The sequence below is a fragment of the Pollachius pollachius genome (assembly GCF_949987615.1).
Source record: "Pollachius pollachius genome assembly, chromosome: 1".
Classification (NCBI taxonomy): domain Eukaryota; kingdom Metazoa; phylum Chordata; class Actinopteri; order Gadiformes; family Gadidae; genus Pollachius; species Pollachius pollachius.
Window position 1 is genome coordinate 35,125,951 of NC_136934.1, and position 27,269 is coordinate 35,153,219.

Sequence of the window (27,269 nt, forward strand, 5' to 3'; positions counted from 1 at the left end):
GACTGGGAGCCCCCCCCCACTCCTCCCCCACAGAACTCTGGGGACACAGCTCAACATCTGCACAGTACCAAAGCAGCTGGATGTAACTCAGGAATAATTGCTTCCTGCAGAAAAATATGATGTGTGCGCTCTCCTCACAGGTCCTCCTGCCTGCGAGGGGGACAAGCGTCCCCCAAGGTCCCAGCGTCATTCGTCACACGCTCTTTGTACTCGTGGTTGATTTAGCCCTACGAAGGTAGAACACCAAGCGTTCAGGGATTCGCTGTACGTTAGCTACCACTTAAGGAAGGGATTTTTATAGACAATATCTTAGTATTCGATCAACGGTACGAGCAGGGGTTGTGTAAAAAGATATTTCCTGAAGCTCTTTGTTGAACAAATGTTGAACAAATTGCTGGCTTGGCCGAATCCTCAGTGACAGACAAGGAGGGAAATGAGAGGAGATTGTGTTCTTCATGTATGTGTTTGTCCATACGTACGGCCTGTCAGTTAGAGTTTGGGAATCTATCTGAAATGTTGAATTGACAACAACAGGGAAATTAGCCCAAAGTCCAATCCTCTTATGCACTTCCAATTCTTAAATATATAGCCAGAAATTTGACATTTTAGACATTATAACAATAATGGACATTTCCTAGGGCCTGCACATTGTTCAGCCACTGCTAACATAAAACATTTGAAAATAATGGAGCAATATGGTGGGATGTATATAATGCAGCCGTTTGGGTCCACAAAACGATGACCGCCTTATTCCCGGGAACATGTTAAAACGCCATTTTAACTGCCCGTCTTTAAATGTTAATAAAAAGAGGAAGAAGTTGACAAAAACATCCTCTCCTTCCTCTACTTGTGTCGCAGAGATTTCTCATCTGACAGAACCCTGTAGGTCGGCCATCCTCGCCTGCCCCGATCCGTTGCATGGCGTCAGCGTGAGTGTGTTCGTCCAGTTTCCACTCTGCTGCTCGTATATGTTCTGCCGTCATCTTTTGATCCTCACTTGTGTGTTTTATAGGCAATTTTGTGGAGAGATCACCACTCTAAAATTCACGGACCGGAAAATCTGTGTCCACAACGGGCCGCGTTATATCCGAATTTGCGTTGTGTTGAACCGGGTTATAACGCGGTTCAAGTGTGTGTGTGTGTGTGTGTGTGTGTGTGTGTGTGTGTGTGTGTGTGTGTGTGTGTGTGTATATATATATATATATATATACATTCAAAAATGTTCCCTGCCAAATACCCTTTTCAAGCTCAATAGGATGGTATTCAAATAATATTCAATATTCAATACAATTCATACGTCATATGAAAACAACTACAGGCTCAAACACGCAGTTGTTCACCTTTTTAGTATGAACAGTAGGTTGCTCAAGTGGGTTCCAGCTAGAATATATGCCTGTGGTAGCTTGCTACATGCGAAGGGTGATTGCCTAACAGGTTAATGTGTGAGAGAGCAGACTTTGTTTAATGCTTACTGTGGAATAACGTAATGCACAGGCGCAGATTGCTTCAACTATGAGAGTGAAGCATGCTTTTTTGCTTTTTATTCTGAACATAAAAGTTTGTAAAACGAAAAGTACCATGGGAGGAGCGGTGCACCCAGTAGTAGCCAAAGTCTACGGCCAGGAAGGCCAGCCACCAGGTCCAGGGAGAGTCCCAGGGCAGCACCACCAGGCGGAAGTGGTTCCACACGAAGATGTAGGTCGTCAGCTCCAAGCCCCTCATGAACAACCTGAAACATCAAGACATTCAACACTGTATTTCGGCCTTTATTGTCTAGTCATTTCCAACTTTCTGCTTCTAATACCCTTTGTCTAACACCTTGTTTTCTTTCTTTAAAGGTGCAGTCTGTATGATCTGGTGTCATCTCGCGGAAAGACAGCAGGTTGCAGATCGGTTGTAATCTGCAACCTCACGGGCCAAGCTGGATGTTGTTTATATGTTTATATCTTATCTTGCTGGACATAATTCCACAAGACAAGCTTCCTGTGAACCTTCACCTGGGCAACGTTACACCTGTAACCTCAGGTTATCCTCTGAAGCCTCGTAAACGGTTATGAAGCAGTTGTGAAACTGTGCACCAGGGATGAAGCGTGTATAAAGTACAGATAGCGTGTTTGTTTTTTTTCAATGTATCTTCTCCCGAGCAGCACTATGGACCATCAACCATTATCACTCACCTGTCTACCATTTATATTTGTTTCAAGATAACTACAAAAAAATCAATAAACATGTAATATGCACTACATTGTTACTAATTAATTCAATGAAACCTTGCATCAATAAACCTCTGCCTTATCACTTCTTGCTTATCTTATATTGGGTTGAGGGATATATAGATCGAAATTTAGTTCTGCTTCTTAAAGCTTATTTGTTAATGCTTATGTTGATTCACTGTAAAAGTATGACGTTAAAGCTGTATAATCGAGTTTCTCCTAGCTTCTGCCATCTCTGTGTAGTGGACTCACGATGGCAGCCGGGAGATTATTCCGGCGAATATAGACGTGATGCCGTCACTGATGGAGGCAATGGGCTTTCCCGTCTTAATCCACCCCACTACCAGCTCCAGCAGTATCAGGGAGATGAAGAACGGGGAGGCCTGGACACACACAAGGACAAATGGACACAAGAAAACACACACACACACACATACACACACACACAGGGAGACACACACACACGGACAAAAGGACACAAGAAAACACACACACACACACACACACACACACACGCATGGACACATGGACACACAAACACACACATACACACACCAGGCACACAGACACACACGGCCACATGGACATACGCGCACAAACACAGACACACACAACCATACACACACACACACACACACACACAAACACGCGCACACACACACACACACACGCACCAAAACAAACACACACAAAAACACACAAAACACACACTTGAGTTATTAGTTCATGTAGTTAGAAAAACAGTTATAACGTAACATAACATTTGAAGGAGAACTGTTGCCCAACATTGTGTTTGGAACGTGAACTGAGGATATTCTGCTCAGCTAGCAAGGCTACCCTCCTCTGCACCCCCCATTGTTGTGCAGGGAAGACTAGAGGAGAGTTTCTGTCTGACTTGTCTGTTCTTCCTGTACCTGCAACATAGTAGCACTGGAGTAAGCAACACTTTAACTTGACAGCCATGTTCCCATCCAGTGACATTAATCTTAGCCTGAGGGCCGCTGTCTCACCTTGTTCCACAGGCAGACCTCTGAACCACATGAAGTCACATTTGGTCGCTCCGCCTAGGGGTCTTTCTATCATTCAAACTAAACATTAAACAACCAATTGCTTTAATCAATGTAAAAGGAAAGAGATCCGTTTCGATTCTAAAACGATTATCGATGCATCTCCATGCAACAAAAAAATGTATGTACGTTTCCATGCGGGATTTTCAAAAATATATACATACATCTGAGCTATTGCCGAGCTTTGCTATTCAGTTTGCTAATCACTTCCTACTTTTGTGATGATCATTAAAGACATCAACAGATGAATTAACTTATGTAATATTTTATTAGTGAAAAAGCTTTTGTCACAAATATGACTTTCTATGAACAATGCAATAATCAATGCAGCTTGCATTACAAAACAATATGGAAGTATGTAAAAAATAGGGTTCACTTTTTTTTTCTTTCTAATCTTTCTTTTCTATGTCATTAAAGAAAAAGCTGCTCTTGAATTAGAAGGAGTTCTTGTGTCTGGCTGTGGATTTGCTTGCATGCTATGCCTAGGCTGAATCGCAATCGTGTCAATACAGATCAGATTGGCCAATACACACAGAGTATAAATTAAATAATTGTATAATTACTAAAATAATCCCTCTCTGGTGAACAGAATGTTGCAGCAGGCAGAAAAAAAATAAATAAAAATAACTTTTTTTAAATTAAATTCAGATTATTAATTTATCTGCATCGAGACGGAATCGTCCTAGAGATAATCGCGATGCATCGAAGAGTTTATTATTTTTCCCACCCCTACTATATACTAAGATATAGAGGTTGTTCGGGTATGCATGGAAGCCATTAGCCAGGAATGGGCTTAGCAAGCCCAGGTCATGGTGTTGACCCGCATGAGTGTTGGGCCTGCCTGGCTGGTCCTCCAATGAGGCCCTGTGACTCAGGCCCTCTCAAGGCCCCCTACGGTTTATGGACTACATGTCTGCAGGTGTGTAGAGAGAGAGGGAGAAAGGGTGTGCGTGTGTCCGCGTCAGTTTATACCAATGTCAATGAGTGCAGATGTGTGTGTGTGTGTGTGTGTGTGTGTGTGTGCGCGTGTGCGTGTGCGTGTGTGTGTGCGTGTGCGTGTGGGTGCCCCATTTATGTGCATGCACATATCAAGCTGTTGGCTGCTGCATGTGGATAGGAAGTGCACATATGGTTGCATGCAGGTGTTATGCTACGTGTGTGTGTGCATGCGTGTGTTTTTGTGTGCATGCGTGTGTCTCAGGAGTGAATATACAAGCAGAGGCAGACCGCCACAAGGGATCCACGATCACACGCAAAGCCCCAACATCTGGCCACAGCGGTGGAAGGCGCAGCTAACAAACGAGTGCAGAGCGCAGGCCGTCTCTCTCCCTCCCGAAGCCTCCGAGGGAGACATTATCACGCTGAGCGCAGGTCTCAGACCTGCCCTCTGCTCCGATCCTGTCTCCTGGATACTTTTAGCTCCCCAAACCCACACTCTTGAGTTTTTAGTTTGTTTTTTATTAAGAGAAAGGTGTTTGACTTTTGTTGATAGAGTTGATCCCTTTTTTCATCCATATGTGTCTGTGTACTTTTTTTTTAAAACAAATGGATTAACACTCTTGGCCTGCTTCTTTGTTTTTTGCTTGGTTTAAACAATAAAATTGTATTCGTGCCTTATATTTTGTTTCAATTGGATCTACAACCCAATGAATAGCAGAACACACAAGGTCAGTATAATCTATGACGTAGGCCTGCTGGTTCAAAATAATATATGATCTCCAATACGGATTAAAAACAATGAACCCAGAGTACAGCATGTGCCTACTTGAAGGTCGCTGCGGACAGTTTCTAGTGGCACTGAGGCCGTAGTGTCCTTTCTCCTGGAACGGGACTTCACGTTAAATAAATGGCATTTGTTGACCAGATGTCCTGTGTTTTTCCAAAACGTTTTTATAGGGTCACGGATGAGTGATGTAAGCTGAAAATATGCGCCCTTACAATGCACTTTATCATGCTGTCAGAGAAACTGTTATCATTGTATACAAATCATTGAACAGATGACAACCATGGCGAATGTAAAAACTTGCTTAACTGAGTCCAGCAAAGCCTTTTTGTGGTGAGACTCCCCGCCCAAAAACAATTCAATGGTCGCGGTGCCAGACAACAGTCCTAGGTCGAGGTTGGATATAATCATATGTAATGGGTTATGTAATGAAGTCCAGTGTCCTTTCCTAAACTCTTTTCCTTGACATCGATGGAAAAGGTCATTAGGTCAAGAGAAGATGTGAAGGAAAATCCATAAGGACAACCAAGGTGCAGGGAGAACCTTACACTAGGCTACTTAGACTACGTCACTATACCGAACCGCGGTCGTGATGGCCGCGGGTCTGACGTGATGAGACTGCAACGTCCCACACTTAAAGCGCCTCTTAGATACCTTGTACCGTGGGTCCGAATAGCGCTGTTTCACGCAGGCTAAATAAACGTTGGAACCTAGGTGAAAAATTATACTTTATTAATTGGAATTGAACTTAAAAAAGGAAAAAGGAAAAAAAAACAGTTGGTCAAAACCATGGTCGTTCACGCTCCTGGGGATTGACATAGATCATAAGAAGTATGATGCTGGGCAAATAATTGTCAGTCATGTTGAATTATTTTTTTTCCATGAATAGAAGAATTGTGCGTCGGACTCTTTTGAAAAGTTAGTGCCGCAAGGCGTTAGCCTTGACAGTAGCAACCTTTAACCGCATTGTGGGACAGCATTATCCCCGGTGATGGATGGTCCAATGTAACCATGGCCGTAGACAGCTATGAGGACACCGAGGTCAGGACCTCTGTGATTATGTCCCATCTTTTTTTAAGAAAATGTTATAAGAAATTATATATAAAAATACATTTTATGTATATATATATATATATATATATATATATATATATATATATATATATATATATATATATATATATATATATATCAGAGGGGAACCGTCAGGGCCATCTAGGCCATCAGAGAGTGCCTAAGATATTCTAGATATTCAAATTGTATTTTATGAATTCATTATTTTACAATGAACATCTAAACAAAAACCCTTCAAAAGATGTACTGAAGCGTTTGTAAGAAAGGATGCGTTGAAGCACCTTTCGTTAGCATGAAGAGAGTTGGACCAGCTCCTATTACGGCTGCCCCAGAGAAACTTCGGAGTCAGAAAGGTTCCTATCCGGCCGCAGCCCTACACTAACCCGCTCTGATGAGGGAAAACACACGCGATCTCCAGCCTCCCTCTGCACGCGAGTAGCCTACCGCCATAAAGCACCGCAAATAGGACACATGTGGTTTCATTACTTGTTTTATACAATGTGAAGACCAGGGTCTGTTTGCTTGTGTCATATGTTCTACTTCCTTTTCAAATAAACAGATTTTTAATTGCCAACTGGACACATGTTTTGACGTTGATAGGCTTCTTACCAGTCAGCTCCCAGTGTACCAGTGGTCCAACCAGTAAGACTCGGGGACCCTTGGAACTACCTGTGGTCCACCCCGTGAGACGTGGGGACCCTTTAGGTCTACCTGTAGACCCTTTGGGTGAAGGTGTCGCGGTAGCTTTTTTTTATTTTTTTTAAACCAGTGCAGTCTTTCAATGGGCTAAGCACACAGAGCTGCAGAGCCCAGATTGCGCCTCTGTGCTGTGTTGTGGAGGTCTACCCACCTGGCTCGTGTACTTCGGGACCTCCTCGACATGTTGGAAAGATGACTCGTTAGGTGTGACCATGTAAAACATAGAACGGAGGCCCGCCATGGAGATGTCCTTCATCTCGTCCATAGCCCCAGCCACTGCGCCTTTTCCTGTACTTTGGGTCCAGCAAAGGTCAGGTGAACTAAAAAACTATTCAAGGGAATCACAGGATCTTAACCAGTTGTCGTTTCACTGAAGCAGTGCAGTCAAAACCGGTGCTAAATTAAGACGCACAGGAAAGCGATCCTATAATAACGATTGCATAACACACGAGTGACAATTCAGGAGCCAAGACACTTAACTTGCTGGTATTAGGGGGAAGTTCTAGAGCTGTCATCACGACGGACAATCACACCTGTCTCCTTTTCTCTCGCGAGATTATAGTTCGTAAATCTGGCAAACAAGGTGCACTGCAACATTAACAGTGTAAATGTGTGTGCAGTGTAAACATAAGTTTACACTGTAGAAACAGTTTGATAAATGTCTGTCTATGAGTGACTGCTGTTTAGCCGATACAGACATATCAGGACATAAGAGATTTAAGTGGACTAATGTGAGCACCTTTCAGAGGGGGGGGGGGGGTTCTCCTGCAAATTAGAATGCGTAATCACTGCGTGGGGAAACTGGATACCGAGCCGCAAAATTATTTTCAACTTCAAATTCGTAACATAATATGATGCTTTGTGGGTTCTCTGGCGGAGTCTTGGCAGAAGCTCTGACCCTGCCCAGAGGGAAGGAGGTGAATTGAGCACGCACCCCATCGTGCGCTTTCTTCACTAGAGTCAGTAATGTTTAATTCATTCTGGGGCACATGCATACATTTAGTGCTTGATTCCCATGAAGACAGCTGGATTGACAGATGGACAGATGTGTGGCTAGGGGGGAAGCATGGTGAAAGCATAATCAAATAAATATGTAAAGGCTATAATTAAGAATTGAAACGTTAGTTCCCATTTATTTGCTCTTATTTGCATTATCTCCATGCCAAAATGACTGTCAGGGTTTATTACTTGATGAGTTGAATAATGTTAGCAAAGAAAAACTTGGTACATACCCAATGTAGGCCAATTAATATATTTTTTACAAATTTGATCTCCTGGCACTCGGTTTAATTAGTTAGTCAATTAAGGTTTAGCTACATTACATACAATATAAACCAAATGAGGCAACGTTTAACAGCGCAATCAAATAGCCACAGCCTATCTATCTTCCCAGCGTAATATACACATAGACAGTTATCATTAAAAACTATTTTCACTCCATTTGGTTTTCAACAATATAAAAGCATTTTAATATTTAAAATATAAATTTTGCTTTGGTGTTTGTCATTTAGTATTTGCTTAGCATTTGTCAAAGAACTGTGTTGAAGCTACAACCCAGTTACAAACTAGCACTTAGGAGCAGTTTAATGGCAGCACCATTGAAATAAGTAAAAACACATTATTATCCCTTTGTACATATTGTACATTTATTTTGCATCGCTGTACTCTCTATGACGATGGCAAATCAGCAAACAGCAGTCCTTTTCAGGACAGTCCTGAGGCAAGGAGGGCGGGGCCTCTATCCGGAGGCATGGCCAATTTCTTTCTGACCATCACAAGTGAGCATGCTCAGAACTCTGGTCGCTGTCGTGACTGTCCTCCTCATTGGCTAAGGAGTCCGTGGAGTGGTGGAGGCTGGCAATGCCAGAGAACTCAGAGGGCAGCAGCGTCCCCTTTTTCACATTGACCAGTTCTTTCTCCCGGGCCAGCGCCCCCTGCTGGCCTCCTTTCACCCGCTTCCACTTCATCCTCCTATTCTGGAACCAGACCTTCACCTACAGGGGTCACACAGTCAGAGGCATCAGACACACTGCTTTCTGGTTTCGGCTTTTGAGGCAAGAGCAAACAACACATTTTGACAGTTGAGTATTTTGGAAAAATAGTCCCGCAAAAATACTGGGCCAAGAAAGCGACGGGCCTAGCATTTGCTCACTCATTACTTCCAACTAACTTTTGGCATTTATTATCATGGCAATTACCTGATGATGTACGGTTCCATCTGCTCCCTGGCTTCTACCGCATTTTTCCCTGACTCTGCAACTTTGGGCCATATTTACATTGCCCAGACTGATGATTAAGCTGTTGCCTAAAACAGTTTACACGGTCAGGAGCCAAAGCTCTCCCAAGTGTCGGCACTGGGCTTGGGGAGGAAGGGGGGGAGGAGGAGGTACTCGCTCACTCCTTAACTGTTGGGCGAGTTTATTTTTGGGGCGTCGTCATTCCGAAGGGGGGCCCCCCTGGGTCACATGGTCAGGAAGTCAGTTGACAGCACAAATGTTTGTCCTATACGTCCAAAATGTTTCCCCCATAAAGTGTCACGTCAGTTTCTCTGCTCGCTGTGAGGGCTTTTCAGGGAGCTCCAGACGGGGGCTGTAAGTAACCACAATTTGATTAGCCAGGTGTTTTCCTTGGCTCATTACATATTGCCTAACTTCACTGTGTCGTGTAACCCTTGCACTTTAGGCCATGGTACTGGATTTGATCTTCCAGAAGAGCGCCTGCTCTCATAGCGAGGGGAATTCTGGTCGGTGCACTGGTCGGACCTTCACTCCCACCTAGACACACAACTCCCCCCCCCCCACCCCGCGTCATGGTGACAGCCAGCCCACGGCGCCACTTCCAACATTTTTCCAACATTACTGTAGGTTACAACGACGACCAGGGACAGCTGAAGCCCCTCTCCTCCCCACCCACCACAGCACCCTCGAAGGCTTGACGAAGGTGTTCTAAGAAAGTGCGCTCAGGTTTATTTATATATCTTATCCAACTTATCATCGTTACACTTCTAGGGAACTTTATAGGCCTGCAAACGCGGAGCATCTTCATGCCTGGCCTGAGCACTCAGACACCTCCAATTGAAAGGGAGGGAATAATAACAAAAGTGGTTGTTGCTTGAGGCCGATACATATCAAGAAAAGACAGTGAAACAACTATTTTCTTTGACTTTCAAACGCTCAAAACACCCACCATCTAATCCAGATTTGTGATCTGTTTAACATTTAACCACCAATGTGTTTACTATTGACGTTGCTTTGTCATTGCCATCGTGTAATGAAGCGATCATAAAACACACCTTCAGGCGCTGCTCTTTGGCCATTTACGGGCTGCTATGACATGTCGTTTGGTCAGTGACAAAGTACAAGCCCTCTGGACTACTGTCAATGCATGATGTCTTCAACAATTGTTGTAAAGAAAGGGAATTAAACTCACATCCTCACCAGGAGATCCTCAATCCTGCCTCGTGGCTTGTGATGGAGCCATTGAGGCATTGATTTGCACATTAAATCTGAATATGAGTTTATTTATCATACAAAAAGGTGATTATTACCATAATATTTTTTCCAGACTTTACAATATCCATTAAGATATTGTGTGTACTGTCCCATTTCTCCCCTTTTGGTACTTGTTGATGTTCATCCAATTGTGAGGATGCTGGGATATTTAGACGGCTGTGGCCTACATTGGGCTGTTTTCTTTGGCAGGTTGTTTTGGAAGGAGGCTGGAGCTGGCAAGAGATGCCGTGCAGTTACAGTTCTGAAGCGATTGTATCATTACTTTGAGCGTTTACATATTTTCCTTAGAACATTATGCAAGCTGTAATGTTATGCTTTAATTTCATTTAGTTGGAGTGCTTCGGATGCATCTGAACAATTGCGGTTTGACTATTTGTTTCTAGGTGGAAGTATATTATCCCCTGTTTGCTTGCATCACACTTGTAGACAAACACGCTTAAATCATCATTAATCTGCTGCTATTAACCCGCTTGGAATTCAGATTCATTTTGAGGCCTCCCCCACTAACATCTGAGTCATGACTACATACTACAATGAACCAGCCACTGTTTGATATAGGCAACATTGGTTCACAAATTCTATTTGATACCTTTGGACCTACATACCCTGTCTGTAGCCCTTTACTATTGAATGCAGTTGAAAGATAAACTACACTGTGCAATCTCTTTCAAAACCAAGGATTGAACTGAGATACGGCCTCTAAGGGACACCATAGGTTGATCTGGGTTTCTAACATCAAGGCATACTAATCATTAAATCAGACAAGCTGTGGGAGTTCCTTTATAAACATGTAAACATCACATTGTAGCCTCGTGTTCCAGCGCAAAGGTGAACAGACTCTTTAATCATGATTAACAATGATCAATGGCCGGGCGGGGACTATGACGTTAGGTTTCCCACATGAAGTTTCAGGAGAACAACAATCAGGGTGTCACTTCCTTCCTCCCCTGCTTACCTCCTGTTATTTGCTTCACGTGCCAGCTTTAGTACAGTCTCTTGGCTGGGCTTCCAGACACCAATACTGCTGTTAAGGAGGAGTTGAGCAAGAGAGGGAGGAAGTGTGTTGCCAGAACTTCCTCTAAATATTCTCCCCTCTCCCCCCGCCTCGACTGTGGGCCGCCTGGAAGAATCGACCCAAACATCTGGAATAGGATAGTCCACCCACCCAGCGACCCCCCTCCCCACCAAGCCCCCCTCCCCCCTCCCCCTCCGCCTTCGCACACAGCTGGGGAACAATCGCTCACGCACAAAAGTTACGAAAACACAGTAGCGCTGAGAACCGTCTTCTCGAAAACGTCTCAAAGCTGCTTTAAGTTTCACAACACGAGTGTTTCGAGTGCTGAACCGCCCCTGGGGGGGTTGGGGGGTGGGGGAGTAGAATATTCTAGTGGTTAGGTTGTTGGGACTCCCTGCCAAAGGGTTCAGGGTTCGAACCCCGCTCCAGTTCCAGTCTACCTGTAGGCGTCGTTGAGAGAGATTTGGATAAAAGCATCTGAAAGATTAACAGATGTGTGGCTGGGGGGCGGGGGAGAATTGTGAACGTGAGTAAAACCCATTTATATATATATATATATATATATATATTTATATATATATATAACTGGATTTAAATGTGAGTTCCAATTTATTTGCTCCAGGCCAAATTTTATGCACGTCTCCATGACGGTTTAATTGTAAATAGAGGTAGACAGTGTCCGTTTCAGGCAGACAGACAGACAGATGTAAGTACCTGTCTCTCGGTGAGGTCAAGGTTCACAGCGATCTCGTATCTCCTCAGCCGGGTCAGGTAGTTGTGGTGGGCGAACTCGGCCTCCAGCTCGCGGATCTGCTCCTTGGTGAACGCTGTCCGCTCCTTCCTGGGTTTACTGCTCACATCTGACTTGTAGTTCCCGTCTTGGGACTCTGGAATAAAACACCCACGTACACATCCCCGGCCCGTTCAGTCAGAGCAGATTTATATGCAATAGAGTCTTAAAAAAAAAGGCGGGTTTAGAAGTAAAGCCTGTGTGAGGGCAGGTGCAAATCAGTCAAGGAGATAAAGAAAAAAGAAAAACAAAGGTATAAGGAAATTAAAATAAACTGCCAATCATATTTTACTGTTGGCCATTGTTTATGAACACCTGAAGCTAGTGGGCGTCCCTAAGGGAGCGGGCCCAGACAGAAGCACATGTGTGTTTCAGTGCAGCTGTGCTCTCGCAATAGACTGGCGTTCGGTAATTTGCAATATTGAGGTAATTTCTTTCAGGTGTGAAGGGGTGGCTGCTGTACACTCCACAGCCTGATACATGGAACAGAACAGCCATGTTTAATGTATACTACACTGTGTTTAGTAACTTATGCACTCGTTATAACTTGTTGTTATAACTTTAGTTTTAACAAGGTATTTGCAAGTTATTTGCATTTCTTAATTATAACTAAGTGGCCAACTCTATTTTTTGCCAGTCTTTTGAAGGAATAGGACTCAAGTTAGTTTCAGAACAAAATCAGAAAAAGACAATAAACAACAACATCCATTAAAATAAATGAAAGCCGCTGAAAACGATGGGACAAACAACATGAAACAGACTGGCTAGGCCATAGATTATATGCCAACGAAGGACCAATAGACAAGAATGCTCAATAAAGTCTCCAAAACATATCGATTTGCGATGGTTAAATTGTTCTTTGTTCCCTTACGACAAAGGATAACATGCAAACAGAAACATCCGCTTTCTTTTGTCATACCCTGATTCTTTTTATTCTGGGTTTTTCCACAACCTCACAGAGAGAGAAAGTGCACATATTTTATTCGGTCGCCTAAACTTTCCTATTGTGAGGAGGCTTGCTCTGTGGTTGTTTTATTTTCCCCTGTCGGACAAGCCACGGCTGCACAGAGAGGCACTTGAAAGCGGGCCTTGATTGCATGCTAATTCACATGCGGTGCTGTTCTGTAGCGTGTGTTAATCCAGCAGGCCTGTGTCAAACTAAACTGTAAATAGCGCTAGGAGCTCAGCGCCAGACTCACGAGCCCCACCAGACCCCAGACCGCGCCAACACAGACAGCACCAGAAAACCCGACTGCCCTCCATCAAACGACAAGAATTACTCGCAGCAAAAAGCACTTTGAGGACTGAAGTCATTGTACTTCTATACATTGGTTAGTTATATTGTCCTCTTCATCTTTCTTGATGAGTATATACATCTCAGTGACCAGCCAGCCGTTATCCAAAAAGCTGTACACAATAACCGTTACTTAGATCCTATACTGTAGTTACACATAGAAATACACATGCGGAGAAATTCCCACATTTACAGGATTTACAGGAGAAGCTTGACCGAGCATTTTCTCTCTGACCCTATAGTCCGTCCCTGTGACTTCCACCAGGCACCTTCGTATGTGCCGGGGACAGAGACGGGGAGAGGAGCTGATTGGGGCAGGGCCTCGGAGGGCTTTTACTTTGCTTTTCCTTGGTAAACATAGACATTGTGTAAGAAGAAACAGAAGAAGAAGAAAAGAATAACAGGAACAGCTGCCCCAGACCAGTGGGTTGTTGGGAGTTTAGAAAGGAGGGGCAGGTTTTTTTTTTTTTTTACGAGGGCCACCGCACCGCAGCAATTAGGTCCTCGCCATGACTTTCATCTGTCCACAAAAACAGACGGGTGTAATGAGAGAACTTCAATCCATGTGTCGGGACAGGACAGGTCACGCTCGGTTCAGAACAGGGCCCGTCTAAAATAACGTAAAAAAAATAATAATTACATAATCCCTAGAAGGCTGATTATTTTTATGAAATTTTAGGTGAAATATATGTTGTTTGTCATTTTAATTGATTGTGGTTAGAAGTGACTTACTTGACATTTACACAAACACCAATAAAGGCACCACAAAGCTTTATTGTTGTAAAACTCCTTTCAGAAAATGTGTTTCCCAGTGAGAAGCTATCTCTGCTTTGTTTTTCTCTTGTTTTATACTTTTCCAAAATAGTCTGTTCGACGAAATGAGACTCAAAGCTTTGTGTCTCGTTTTGTCCAACTTTATTGTTTTGCACACAACAAAAGCTGGAACTTATAAAGAAAAACAAACCACACCCTTGTAATGTGTGCAATTCAATGAGATGACTCAATTTGCGCAAGTGAGAACTAAATTAGCCCAACTGACAAAATGATATGATTGCGAGGCTGAGAATACACGCATAGATCCAACGCAGACATCCAGACAACCACAACTTCAACACAAGCTTCGGAAGCAAACAGTCTGGCATATCCTTCTCTAAAGAAACAAATTCAAATCTAACTTCGACATTTCAGTCAAACGGGATGTTTAGCATGAAGATTAGCTCTTGTCTCTGTATATATTATTTATATATATGTTATTTATTTTATTTTTATCTGCTGCCACATCTCAGGGGATCCCTGCTCAGGTTTCCAGTCCAGATGTTGAAACCAGATCAGGAGTCGTTCAGACAGCACTGGCAGCCGTGTGATATTTAGACAGCTGATTGAGTCAGCAGGCCGCGCGGCCGCGGCTAATCAACGTGATTGGTGTTAGCTTGACGAGAATGCGCCATGCGCATAATGAGAATGCCTGGACTATCGAGCAGTGGAAGGGGTAATGCTGGATAGCTTAGGGGGCCCGCCGGGGCCGGGATCCGATAGATTTGACGAAGGGGAAGAGGAAATAGAAGATGTTGTGTTGGGTTTGGGCCTTAATTATACTGCAGCAGCGGCCTGTCTCGCATGTGGTCTGACTGGATGACTTAGGACAAACAAAATAGTCGGCCTCGGAACCGGAGCGTTCGCATTCCGGAAGAAACTGTCATGTGAGAGGATTTTGCTCATATTTCTGCAATACACGCTCCGCAGTATCATTTTTTGGAGTCCATAGTGGCCATGTTCCTGGGAGCATGCTGAACGAAGGAGCCGTGGTGTAAATGTTGTGACAGTTGCAGGCCAGCTTCTCCCCACTGTACATTACTCCACCATAAAAATGATGTCACATCACAAAGTGTCCCGAGTGTCGTAACAATCCATCACAGTCAGCCCAGAACCAGACCGCCATGATCATTGTCATATTCATCATTATACCATATGTATTTGACTCCTCAAAGAGGCTCCTGTCCAAAGGGTTAGAGGGGCTTTGGCCGGAGGAAACAACCTGCATCCTGCGTGAAAACGAGCCTAAAGGCGCCGGAAACAGAGTGAGCCCATGGCCTCGACGCCATGGGTACGCTCCCAGTATTGTGTCCACACCTTAGGCCAGGTACTGTGCACACAGAGACACCTCCAGACACGGTCACTGTTTGATTTACTCTGTTAAGGTAGAGGCGGCGCACAGCGTGTTTCCCCAGACAGGAGGAGCCATGCCGTTCTTAGAAAACTAAGAACTATCTAAGTATATCGCGTTGCGGTTCAAATCTCACCCTGACCGGGCCCTAGGAGCTCGTCGTAGTAATTATGGTGCGTAGCTCATGCTATCAGGTGTGTCCAGGAAATACGATATTTTTAGTTTACTATGTTTTATAATTTCTAACTTGTTTTCTACTATATTTGATTTTTTACATGTTTTCTTTCTTTCTGGGAAATCATGCAGACTCTATTCTTTATCTTCAACTAATCTTAATGTGTTATTCATTTGTATTTAAAATAGGTATAATAGGTAAGGTAATATATGTTAATTCATGTTTTTATTTTATCCAATAATTAATGTGGAACTTAAATAACATCATGCATTGTGCACAGGAAGGAACTTACATTGTTGTTTACTATGGACAAGCTTATAAAAAGTGCCTCTAAACTTTTAAAACTTTTAAAAAACGTATTTCAATGAACTGAGCATTTTATTCTAGAACCTAGGAGATTGTTTTAGAAACAATTACATTTTAATTAGTCTTTTTAAGTCCTGATATATTATTTATGTGAGTTTAAAAAAAGTAGCCCTGAAAATAAAGTAGTTTTTATGTTAAATACAATAAAACAAATGACTTTGAACTTGACACTGATACTGTGAATCCATTTCACTCTTACACTGTCAGCACTAGAGAATAATTTATTAAGCTGACTATGTACATCGGTCAATATGAAGCCTTTTTATTTTATTTCCATTTCTTTATTTCTGCCTTCATGAAATTATTTATGATACACATATGCTCTGAGGTTTGGGAAAATCCTTTGATAGATCACAGCTAAAATCAGTAATCTTCCTGGGTGTTAAGTGTAATGTGCGGCGCCGGTACTGTCTTTTACAATCCATGACATAAATTCTTTACAGTGTGTCTCATTTTCTGCCCTCCCAAACCAGCCCTGAAAATGTACCAGATGTGATTTTAAAATATAACATGCCCGCAGTTTACCCTGAGCCTCCCAGAACTCTCTCCATGCCCTGCCTGACTTATGCTAACTGCTTTTTGCCAACACTTCTAAAGTCCTTTGGAGACAATGCTGTGCCATGAACGGCCGGTTCTCTGTCATAATGTGTTGCTGAAGGATTAAGAGTGATGAGCCTGGGTCACCGGGGGCTGTACGGTCCGCGGTTGCTCTGGCGCACCCCCCTCATTCATGTGACAGTGTTTGTACAAGAGTTAGCGTTGAAACAATGAGTCGGCTAAAACAACGGCATAGACGTCAAACGCCTCCATAAATGTGATGGATGTGGTTGGACGGCATAGACGGACTCCTTCATTAAACACTCATGAACACTCTTCATTAAAGTGTCTCACTTTACCTTCATTCAATCCTCCTGAACAGAGACCTTGTCGTTATTAGGTGTCTTGCATTGGTTCCCTCCGCTGTGCCTGGCTATCTAAAGCATTTTCTTCGCCACTTTTAGATAAACAAACAGATCCACCTTCAGTTCACAACCTCCCCCCCGCCCGCCCCCCCTCCCCTTACCTGAGCTGTCACTCTTCCTCTTGCCGTGTCTCTTCTCTGCCTCGGCGGGGGACAGAGTCTGCCGGCCAAAGTCCACGGGGGCGCAGGCGGTGCCCGTGTTGGGGCTGCTGCTGCCCCCCAGGCTGGGCGTGCTGGCGCACATGCTGGGCCCTCCGGGGGGGCCCAGGTCCTGGGCCCCGGGGGCCCTGTCCGGCCCCTGGTGGGTCTGTGGGTGACACAGGTTGACGTGGCGGGAACCGGCGTTCCCGTTGCCCGGCGACGGCATCTGCGGGATGTGCCAGTGGGCCTGGTGCTGGGGGGTGGCGTGGGCGTGCTGCTGCTGCTGCTGCTGCTGCTGCTGCTGCTGCTGCTGCTGGTGGTGGTGGTGGGGCAGGTTGCCCCGATGAGAGGGGTGGTGGGGGTGGTGGAGGTGGTGGTGGTGGTGGTGGTGGTGCGGGTGGTGGTGCTGTCCCGGGAAGAGGCTGTCGTCGGCGGGGGTGGGGTAGCCCGTGACGATGCAGGGCGAGGGGGACGAGGTGGAGGGCGAGGAGGACGGGTCCGGGTAGGAGACGTGGTCCGAGCGGCCGTGCAGCGTCAGGGGGGACTGGGTGAAGGCCGGGTGCAGGGCCTGCGCCGACGCATGGGGGCTGCGCAGGCACCCGAACAGCGTGTGATCCATCGCCCCGCGCGGTGACCTCGCCTCTCAGACCCCGCACAGGTAAAGGGAGAGAGAGGGAGAGAGGGAGAGGGAGAGAGAGAGAGAGAGAGAACGCAAGCGGGAGAGGAACCGGACGCGACCGGGATAAAGTTACTAAACCAACCGAGAAGAACGTGATAAGGAACCAAGGAAATCGCCAGCAAGTATATCCAAACTCTCTGCTGGGCTGCTGCTCCAAGACTCTCTTTCTCTCTCCTCTGGTGCCTTTTTCAGTCAGGGAAAGAAAAGGAAAGAAAGAAAACTGGAAGAAAGTGAGTTGAACGAAAAAAAAAAGAGTTGGGAGGGAAAGGGGGGGGGGGGGGGGGGAGAAAAAGGGTTCTTCTTTTATAGGGGTGTCCCGGCGCGGTTAATCCGGAGCAGGCAGCCAGTGGCCGGGCTGCGAGGGAGGTAAACACTGAGCCCGCGGCTGAGCTGCAGAAGGGGGGGACCTCTCGGATGACAGCAGGAGCAGGGGTGCCTGGAGCCCGGAGCTGAGAGTGCAGGCTGGTTCCCTGGAAGTGGCGAGCAAGAGGATGGGGCTGAGGGGAGGTTATAAATAGGGTGTAACGTGAGAGGGAGGCTGGGTCAGAGACTGCATACGCGCTACTGACCACATACATATGATCACCCTCCAAAAAGCACAGCACAATAAATCTGCACTATTAAAATGGCTGAGCCTCGGGAAACAAGGCAATTTATTTTGGAATTGGATTTGACCTCTGACAACCTCTTCCGTCCGTCTGGTTTCAGTTTTTTTTGGGGGCGGTTATCCCCCGTAGAAGTGAAACGGTTCTCGCGGGGATTGGCAGTATGGGGGTCTGGGTTGTAACACGAGGGAGAGGGGGCGGGGGGGGATACAGTTTTCCAAGAGGTCAGAGGGTTAAGTTTGGGATGTCGACCGACCTTTGAACCCTGTCATTGCTTTAAGTGGCGTGTACATTTTCATAGAGGTGGTGATGGTGGTGGTGTTGTCGGTGGTGGTGGCGGAGGGCTCATTTGCTTTCATGTGTTTTTGTTTTCCCCTCTTCCCCCGCTCTCTTCATCATTACACTGTCAGTACGTGTACACAGATCACCCCCCCCCCCCCCCCGTCCTGGAGGAGCCCCGATCTCCCTGTCCTGCTGGGGTGCTACTGCTGCTCTGTGCAGTGGCTTCAAACAATATATTTAAAGTCAAAGAAAAAAGATATTTATAATATTTGAATGTTGGCATGATGAAATTATCTTGTGAAGGCTACGCCTAGTAGCAGCAACAGGAAGTTCAAAAAGCTTATTCTACCTTCCAGTCAGACCAGGAGCCTTCCCCAGGAGCTGTCCGAACATTTAGAGTCAATTACATTTTGTATTCATTCTGAGATACTCAGTGCAAGTAAGGGGTCACAATGAAAAGGCACATTTTCATGTGCTGACTACCTTACTACCAAATGGGACTAAAAACATATAAATGAAAGTATATAATTGTATTATTATATGCCCTGACACTATAAAACTGTCTTAACAGATAAATCAGTTACTATATAAACATTCCATTGGTATTGTACCAAATACTACTAAATAAGGCTGAAATATATATATTTTTTACTATATGTAGCAGAGTCATTTGTTTCGAGGCTATAAAACCATGCAGCTTGTTGTTGGTGGTCTCTGATCATATATTTAAAATCTGGGTAAAAAACAACACATAATTACAAGAACAAGAACTCTGGCTTTATTTACAAACAAATATTTAAAAAAATATTTATAACAATATATTTTCTGTATAAAGGATATACAGTGTATTTATATGCATAAATAATTATTGAAAATATGACAGAAGACAGACCTTTAATGTAAATTATTAGATAGGTGCCTTGCACTTCTTCTAGCCCGTTATATTATTATTTGTATATGCAGATCATAAGCCTTCTTACATCAAAACAAATGTGAATAAAGTTATAAAACTCTTCTTCCCAGTCTGCCACTTCCCACTGCAATGTTCAACACACAGAACACACCTTAAAATATATCCCATAGTCAATTAGTCAGTTACTTCATCAAAAACAGGCAAATAGATCCTTAACTAAAATTAATATCATTATTATTACATAATATCATGCATTATGCCTAATCTTATGAGTCATTTTGTACGTTATTCATGCATGTTCAAACGTCCCACTGTAACATAGTTATGAGTAAATAAAACCTTACATTATTTGTTTGGACTGCCGGTTCCAGTGGAAAGCTCCACAACGAACGGAGGCGTCTGAACGTGTGACACGGACTGGGCCACATGCTCAGCGGCCCCGCATGGGAGAGGAAATTAATTCCCCTTACGGTGGGAAAACGACTTTAGCAGACACCACCACCATACATCGCCATGCAGCAGGCAGACAGACCGGGACTCTGTTGTCGTTCAACTCGCACACACACACACACACCACACACACACACACACACACACGTACACACACACATACACACACACAAATACACACACAAACACACACACGTATACACACACAAATACACACACAAACACACACACATACACACACAAATAGACACACACCCGGTTTGGGAAGCAAAGGCGAAAGAAAGCACCCTTAAAGTGAAGTGTGTAAGTGTGTGAAACAGCTTCTGTTGTTTACATTACAAATTAAGGATATATTAGCCGACCGACCAGGCGGCTCAGCGCTGCTAGCTGGCGATATTAATACACGTGCTTCTAATTGGTCAGCCAGAATGCCCCGTGGGGTGGGCGACTCAGTGAGTCCCACTCTCTCTCTTTTGTACTAGGACGCCCGGGCTATCGCATTAAGTTCTGTGTGTCGCTCATTTGTACGTAATGACAGAAAATGATGATTGTGTTTAGATAGATAAACAAGAGATTTGTCTTCCAAGTTGAAGGCCAGTATTCGGGGACAGAGTGAAGGAGGACACTGGGTTGGAGGTGAGGGGGTTGGTTCACTCTGCACTGATACGTAACATCAACCTGCTGCTGCTGCTGCGTGACAAACCTGTGGCAATCATTCAGAGAGAGGCCCGGGGAAGGGGAGATATACAGGAGGGAGGCCTGAGGGAGAGATAGAGAGAGAGAGAGAGAGAGAGAGAGAGAGAGCGAGAGAGAGAGAGAGAGAGAGAGAGAGAGAGGAGAGAGAGAGAGAGAGAGAGAGAGAGAGAGAGAGAGAGAGGGACAGAGAGAGAGAGCGAGAGAGAGGGACAGAGAGAGAGAGGGACAGAGAGAGAGAGAAAGAGAGAGAGAGAGAGAGAGAGAGGGGGGGGGAGGGATAGAGAGAGAGAGAGAGGGGGGGGGGAGAGAGAGAGAGAGAGAGAGATAAAGAGGGCAAGTGAGAGAGAGAAAGAGGGAAAGAGAGAAACACACACTGACAACAACAAAATATGATACTGTCAGTTTAGTTTGTATCTGTTTTAAGCGAAAGGAATGCATATTTAGCCACCAAAGAATTTGAGAAATCGCTTTATTGATTTTCTTTTGAAATTAGCTTTGAAGTTTTCCGTCTCTTGAATTAATTACTTTGTATCGAATGTATGATTTGTAATTCATCAATCCAGCAGTGATAAGATGCCAATAGTTTGTTGAACTCAAAATATAGGCAGGGAATATAAATGTGTAACTCAAGCCCTGCTACGCCTCTTCGGCTCATAATGGACCCGTCCTATTTGCATCCTTTTCTTAACTTAAAAAAGTACAGTTTGTATTACAGGAGCGGCATTTTCCGTCGCTGACAACGGACGTAATCGCAATAACAGCAGTCACATTCTATTCACGAAAGCAAAGAATTCTAACCAATTTTAATATAGACTCTATCTACCCTTGACCAAGTCCATAAGTTTAAAGCACCTACGTTTAAAAATGGTCCTCATTCTGAAAAGAAAAGAATACTCACCACAAATCACGCTCACAGTTTTAGATTTGGTCAATTGACAGCAAGAGAAATGTAATATCCTTCAACGACCAGCCCTTGATGTAGCCTTCAATATAACACAGGCTTTAGACAGATGGAGTGTGTGTATGCTCATTACTGAAGCTTTTCAGTATTTCTTTTTCATACAGAAAGATTTATGAGTGCCTTTCTTTTGATGTTGCACTCCTAGATCACACAGCCGTGTCAATTTCAGTTTAATAAGCAATAAGACTTTGACTTTTTTATATCTAAAGTATGCTATATTCCCAAAAGGACCTAAAAAAAATATAAGTAAAATTAGATTAAATTGTAAAAAATTCAAACAATCATCTATTATATTTTAGATCTATAACTCTTTAATGTAAAGATTAAATGTTAAATAATGTATAGGACAATCAGCATTTATCAAAAATACAGGTACTTTTATTCATAAATATTTTATTTATATTTGTAAATTGTAATGGTGTTAAGAAACACATATGCATATAAGAATTCCCATAACAATTTACAAAGGATTAAATAGTGTCTATTTATAAAGCAATCTGATTGTCTGTCTCTGTCTGAAGCATGAATTACACATTTATCTGAATTCACTGTACGTAGTAGCAGTTAAAAAGAGCCTTTGCTAAGTGACACAAAATAGAACACAATAATGGTTTGAAAATCAATATCAATATTAACAGTGAACTGGTGAATGTAGCTGGCCGGGTGGAGGCGACGGAGAAGATGAAGCAGGAGTATGGTCGCCACCGTTGTGTTTCATTTCAGACTTCCCCCCCGTACAGATTTACAGTCGGATGTCTTCTGCAACACGCACGTTTGATGTAAGAGGGCGTTGGAGATCGAAGCGCTGAGTCTCTGCTCCCAGCTTGTCTCCATATAGGAGAGAACAGGATCCTTCTTCTGGAGCGGGCGTGGGAGCATCAAAAGAGCTCCTGGATTGGTCAGGAGATTTCAAATGTTAAATGTGAATGGACTTTAGGCCCACTGAAGCATAATAGTGATTTGGCATCCGCATTAGTTTGAATATTGTCCTATCAGTATTAATGTTTATTTTTTGTAACAAACGACACAATAAATGCAGTCCTGCCAAGCCAAATCCGAATGTTGTTTGACACTTTAATTATTTTCCTAGATTCACGTTATGCTATCACTAAACCTTTTTTTTTACCACTCAATTAACTCACCCGGTGCATAAGGGAAACATTATCATTACAACCAAATTTAAAACACCAAGTCCGAAATATGTGCGATTTAAATAATCCGGGACTGAATCTATTTTGATCCGGGGCCAATGCCAGGCACCGACACGTTTGATTTGGGCCAAGTTCGGAAAGGGCCCTGCTCTTAGGTGGCCATTTTCTGGAGCTTAAAAGGCCACAGACAGCTCCAGTGAGATCATCATCTATTATGGTGTGGCTGGGCCTAGCCTTGCGGGCAGCTCCAATCCCTTCCTCTCAGCCTGGAAGCCCTTGGAAGGCCTCAGTCGTGTGTGATGCTGTACAGGGCCCTCGCACCCCGGTCTGGCCACGCCTCAAACAGCCCAGGGTCCACACACACACACACACACACACCAAAAAAACCTCTTATAATTCTGGACCTGCTACAACCACCAAAACCATAGAGAGGAAGGGCCCCTAGATCCAGCTCCAGGGCCAACGGGCCCAGCAACCGCGCACATTAACCCCATAACACCGAGCTGTGCACGTTATCCAATAACACGCTTCCTCCTAAACTAAATGTATAAAAAAGGCCCTTCCTTTCGCACGCTTTAAAGGACCTCGTGTGGGAATGGGTGCCAGCCGCCTTCAACACCCCCAGACCCCCGTTCTGCCTGAACTGGGACTGGGACCATTAGTAACTCTAAGCCCAACACTGCCCCGCCTCCCCCTTCACCGTATACCGGCTCCCCTTTACTCCTTAACGCTATAGTTTGTGTTCGCCGCCCACACCTCGGGCCCGGTCCAAGGAAGGCTTTCTGGAAAGGCCGCTGCTCCTATACCCTGGCCCATGCTGCATCACTTCAGCGGCCCCTGGTCTCTCTCTGTGATGCTGCGGATCGCTCCGGAGACATGCTGCTTCAATAAGACCAATCATTGTGAAGGGTGAAGTCAACCCTGTCATGATTTAACGGGCTTCCTCTCTCTTCTCTCTCCCTCTCCCTGTGGGATGCTAGGGTCGGGTCGATGGTTCTGGACGTCTCCCAGAACATTGGTTCCCTCCGGTTCCTGTGCGGGCAGACTTACAGGAACGAGTTCCCGGGGTAAGAGCGCTGGTGCCGGGGGGGGGGGGGCTGGAACTGGGGAGACTCATTAACACTTCATCTAGGTTCAGCGGGCCGGGAGGGCGGGACTCCTCTGTCATGCGGGGCCAACACGCGCCCAGACGGAGACTCATCGCTCACAGGCTAGGTGAGATGATGTGTGGGTGTGTGTGAGTGTGCGCCGGTGTGTGTGTGTGTGTGTGTGTGTGTGTGTGTGTGTGTGTGTGTGTGTGTGTGTGTGTGTGGGGGTGTGGGGTGTGGAGGGGGGGGGGGGGGGGGGGGGGGGGTGGAGTGGAGTGGTGGAGTGTTTTCTGATCCAACACCATTGACTGTACAGTAACACCACACACTACTGCACTGTACTGTACATCACTGCGTACCCCTGATGCTATGGGGGTCTCAAACCAGGGGTTCTCCAACCTTTTCGTTGCAAGGCCTTTGATGAGACTCTGACCCAGATACCCTCGTCTGATTATAACTGGTATTTGAAATGTGTGTATCTCTGCATATCTACTGTAGATAAGGAGTTAACAGAGGAGATAGTCCAACCTATTAACATAACATACATTATTACACATTCTCTCATTGGGGTCCATCCTAGTGAAGAAAATATCAGTGGAATTAAACAATCCCCTATTTTCCCGGGACCCCCTGAAAGCAGGTACCTGGAACCTACTTTGATAACCACTGCTCTGCACTACTGTGCTGTGCTATGTTAAAAAAGTACAATTACACAAAAAAGCCTCTCAATTCCAGTAACCTAAGTAGTTGTCCCTTGTTACTCAACACCCCTGGGTACATACCTGCTGTCGCTAGAGTCACCCACCCTGTTTAGAGTTCAACCCAGCAGGCTGGTCCTGGACCAAAGAATAGTGACCTCTGCTGGCATAGAAGGTTATAGACCCCCCTACTGATCAGCACGCAGAGCAGACCAGATCAGACCAAATGAGACCAGATCAGACCAGATGAGATCAGATCAAATGAGTTCAGATCAGATCAGACCAGATCAGTTGAAACTAGTAACTCTTGGGACCAAATCCCAATGAATCCACAATATGAAGACTGATCTGGTGGTGAGCGCATTCAGTCAACACCAGTAGACAAACATCAGGTCAGGGCAGCCCAGGGCCTCATCTTTCAATTGTCCAACCAACAGATAGACAGTATAACAGTATAAAGTCCAGGTCTTACAGGTTTTGGTTTATTTGAGTATGGAGTATTTTAAAAAGATCTCGAGCCAATCAGAATGAAGAACCAGTAATATTCGTTTTATAAATGTTTGCTTAACATTTATTAATCTACTGTAGAATGCATCTGCAGAGCAGCTTGACTCCCATAGGTCATCTCTGGATGTCGGACATTGCTGTCTGCTTGTCATATTTCAAACTTGACCGATCGGAACGCGGTGACCTCTGCATACTTTTCACTCAGCGAGGTCACCGGCCACCCCCATGGGAGCCATACATCTCTCTCTCTCTCTCTCTCTCTCTCTCTCTCTCTCTCTCTCTCTCTCAGAGTCATCCTAGGACGTGGACTTCACAAACCTCTTCCCGCCCACCTCCAGGGTCCAGTCCAAATTTCTTCTCAATCAGTGAGATCAGTCCGTTAGTGTCCTGTCCAATCTCTCTCTCTCTCTCTCTCTCTCTCTCTCTCTCTCTCTCTCTCTCTCTCTCTCTGGCCGTCCTGCCCCCTGTGACGCACGGCGTGGACAATGGGAGGATATCGGGGTGTGTTGCTGTACCCCCCCCCCCCCCCCCCCCCCCTCGCTCTCTTTACCAGCGACTGCAGGGGGGAGGGGTCAAAAGGTGGCTAGGCTAATGTCAATTTCCTGTGTTTTATGTGTTGTTAAACCACGGGGGGAGGCTATAGATGTTGTTGTTGTCTGGGTTTTTTTTGGGCCCTTTTATGTTACACAAGGTGTAAATATACAAAGCACACGGATGACAAGAGGGAGGAAGTGTGTTCATACATCTTCCGTCCATCCCCACACATCAGCGCAGCGAGATATGTTCTGTCACCCCCTCGTTCACATCTGTTAAACCCATACTCTGTGGCATTTTTCACTGGACTCCACGCCGTCCTGTTTGCGGGGACCATGGCGACCGGGTGAGGGGGGCTATGGAGGAGGAGGTTGCTAGTGTTGGACTTGGACCCAGCGTGTGGAGGAGGGCGGGGGGCTGGGGGGGTTTGGACGGAACAGACATCGTTCAGTTCCAGGGCTTTCCAGAGAGTCCCGGGGGCTTCATTAAAATCAGCAGAAGAAGAAGAAGAGGAGGAGGAGGAGGAGGAGACGGAGACGGAGGGGGTGGGACTTCCTGTACTGGTCCGTTTGTGACCCCGCCGAAAAAGCAGCCCGCAAGGCCAATACAGGAACATGGCCATGGGAGCGTGTCAGTTCCTGCATTGACTACAGGGAAGCACAGTAGCCAGGGGAGACATTCCGAAGGTGCATCTGGGAATTTGCGGAATAAACTTCTGATGATTGTTCATTTTTAGGCGTGAAAAACTTTAAAAAAGGACAAAGAGGAAATGTGCATTACCTATCATACCGCACCTATATGATCTTACCTATTCAAAACCAATATATATTGTACAGCTTACATATCATATGACATTGCCTTTTTAAACCAATATTCTGTATATTGTGAATTAGTATATGCTACACGTGAACCTCCTAAGATGGCGCAATTTGATTGGTTCGCTATCTCGGGATATTGGGTAATATCCCATGATTGAGATCTCAAACTCTGGATATTGTTTTCATCACATGAAATTAGAGTGACGGTCGTCTCTTCATGCTAATAAAACCAATAAACTTTGGCGAATAATTGTTAATTATCACATATCCTATGACATTAACTAATATTGTAAAGTATTACCTACCATATAACATAACCTAGTCAAAACCAATATATCTTGTTAAATATTACCTATTGAGGGACATTCTTAACCAATACCTATTTTTGTAGCATTACATGTGGTGAAACTTTATCAATTGTAAAACATTACGTTTTTTTTATATTGCCACCATAAATCAATAAAATATATCCCCATTGGGTCCTGCCTGGTGTATATTTATGAAGAGAAAATGACACAAACAAGAGAGAAAATAGTAGAATTTAGAAAGAGAGACATGAGAGTAATAAAAAGGAGAATTAAATAAATTGTGTGGGAGAGAGAGTGATGAAGAAAGAAACAAATAGAGATAAAAAATGGGAAATAAAGAGAAATGGTGAAACAGAGAGAGTGCGGGAGAAAGACTTAGAATGAT

The 27,269-nt window shown here is 44.6% G+C and overlaps 2 protein-coding genes across 2 annotated transcripts in view; both read right to left on the bottom strand.

Annotated features, from left to right (window-relative positions):
* agmo (alkylglycerol monooxygenase) overlaps window positions 1-7,041 on the bottom strand; it is a gene marked incomplete at both ends in the record, with an annotated part of 43,379 nt that extends 36,338 nt beyond the window's left edge. Inside the window, 3 exons of the mRNA XM_079730027.1 lie at window positions 1,578-1,729; window positions 2,466-2,596; window positions 6,928-7,041. Of these exons, the coding sequence (XP_079586153.1) occupies window positions 1,578-1,729; window positions 2,466-2,596; window positions 6,928-7,041 (397 nt within the window). The remainder of the gene's footprint in view (window positions 1-1,577; window positions 1,730-2,465; window positions 2,597-6,927) is intronic.
* A 1,130-nt stretch (window positions 7,042-8,171) lies between these two features.
* On the bottom strand, window positions 8,172-18,037 carry meox2a (mesenchyme homeobox 2a). The gene is made up of 3 exons (XM_079733510.1): window positions 17,156-18,037; window positions 12,018-12,190; window positions 8,172-8,770 (listed from the first exon to the last, which is right to left on the bottom strand). The coding sequence occupies exons 1-3, from the start codon at window positions 17,811-17,813 to the stop codon at window positions 8,549-8,551; spliced, it is 1,053 nt and encodes a 350-aa protein (XP_079589636.1). The 5' UTR covers window positions 17,814-18,037; the 3' UTR covers window positions 8,172-8,548.
* Window positions 18,038-27,269: the final 9,232 nt, after the last annotated feature.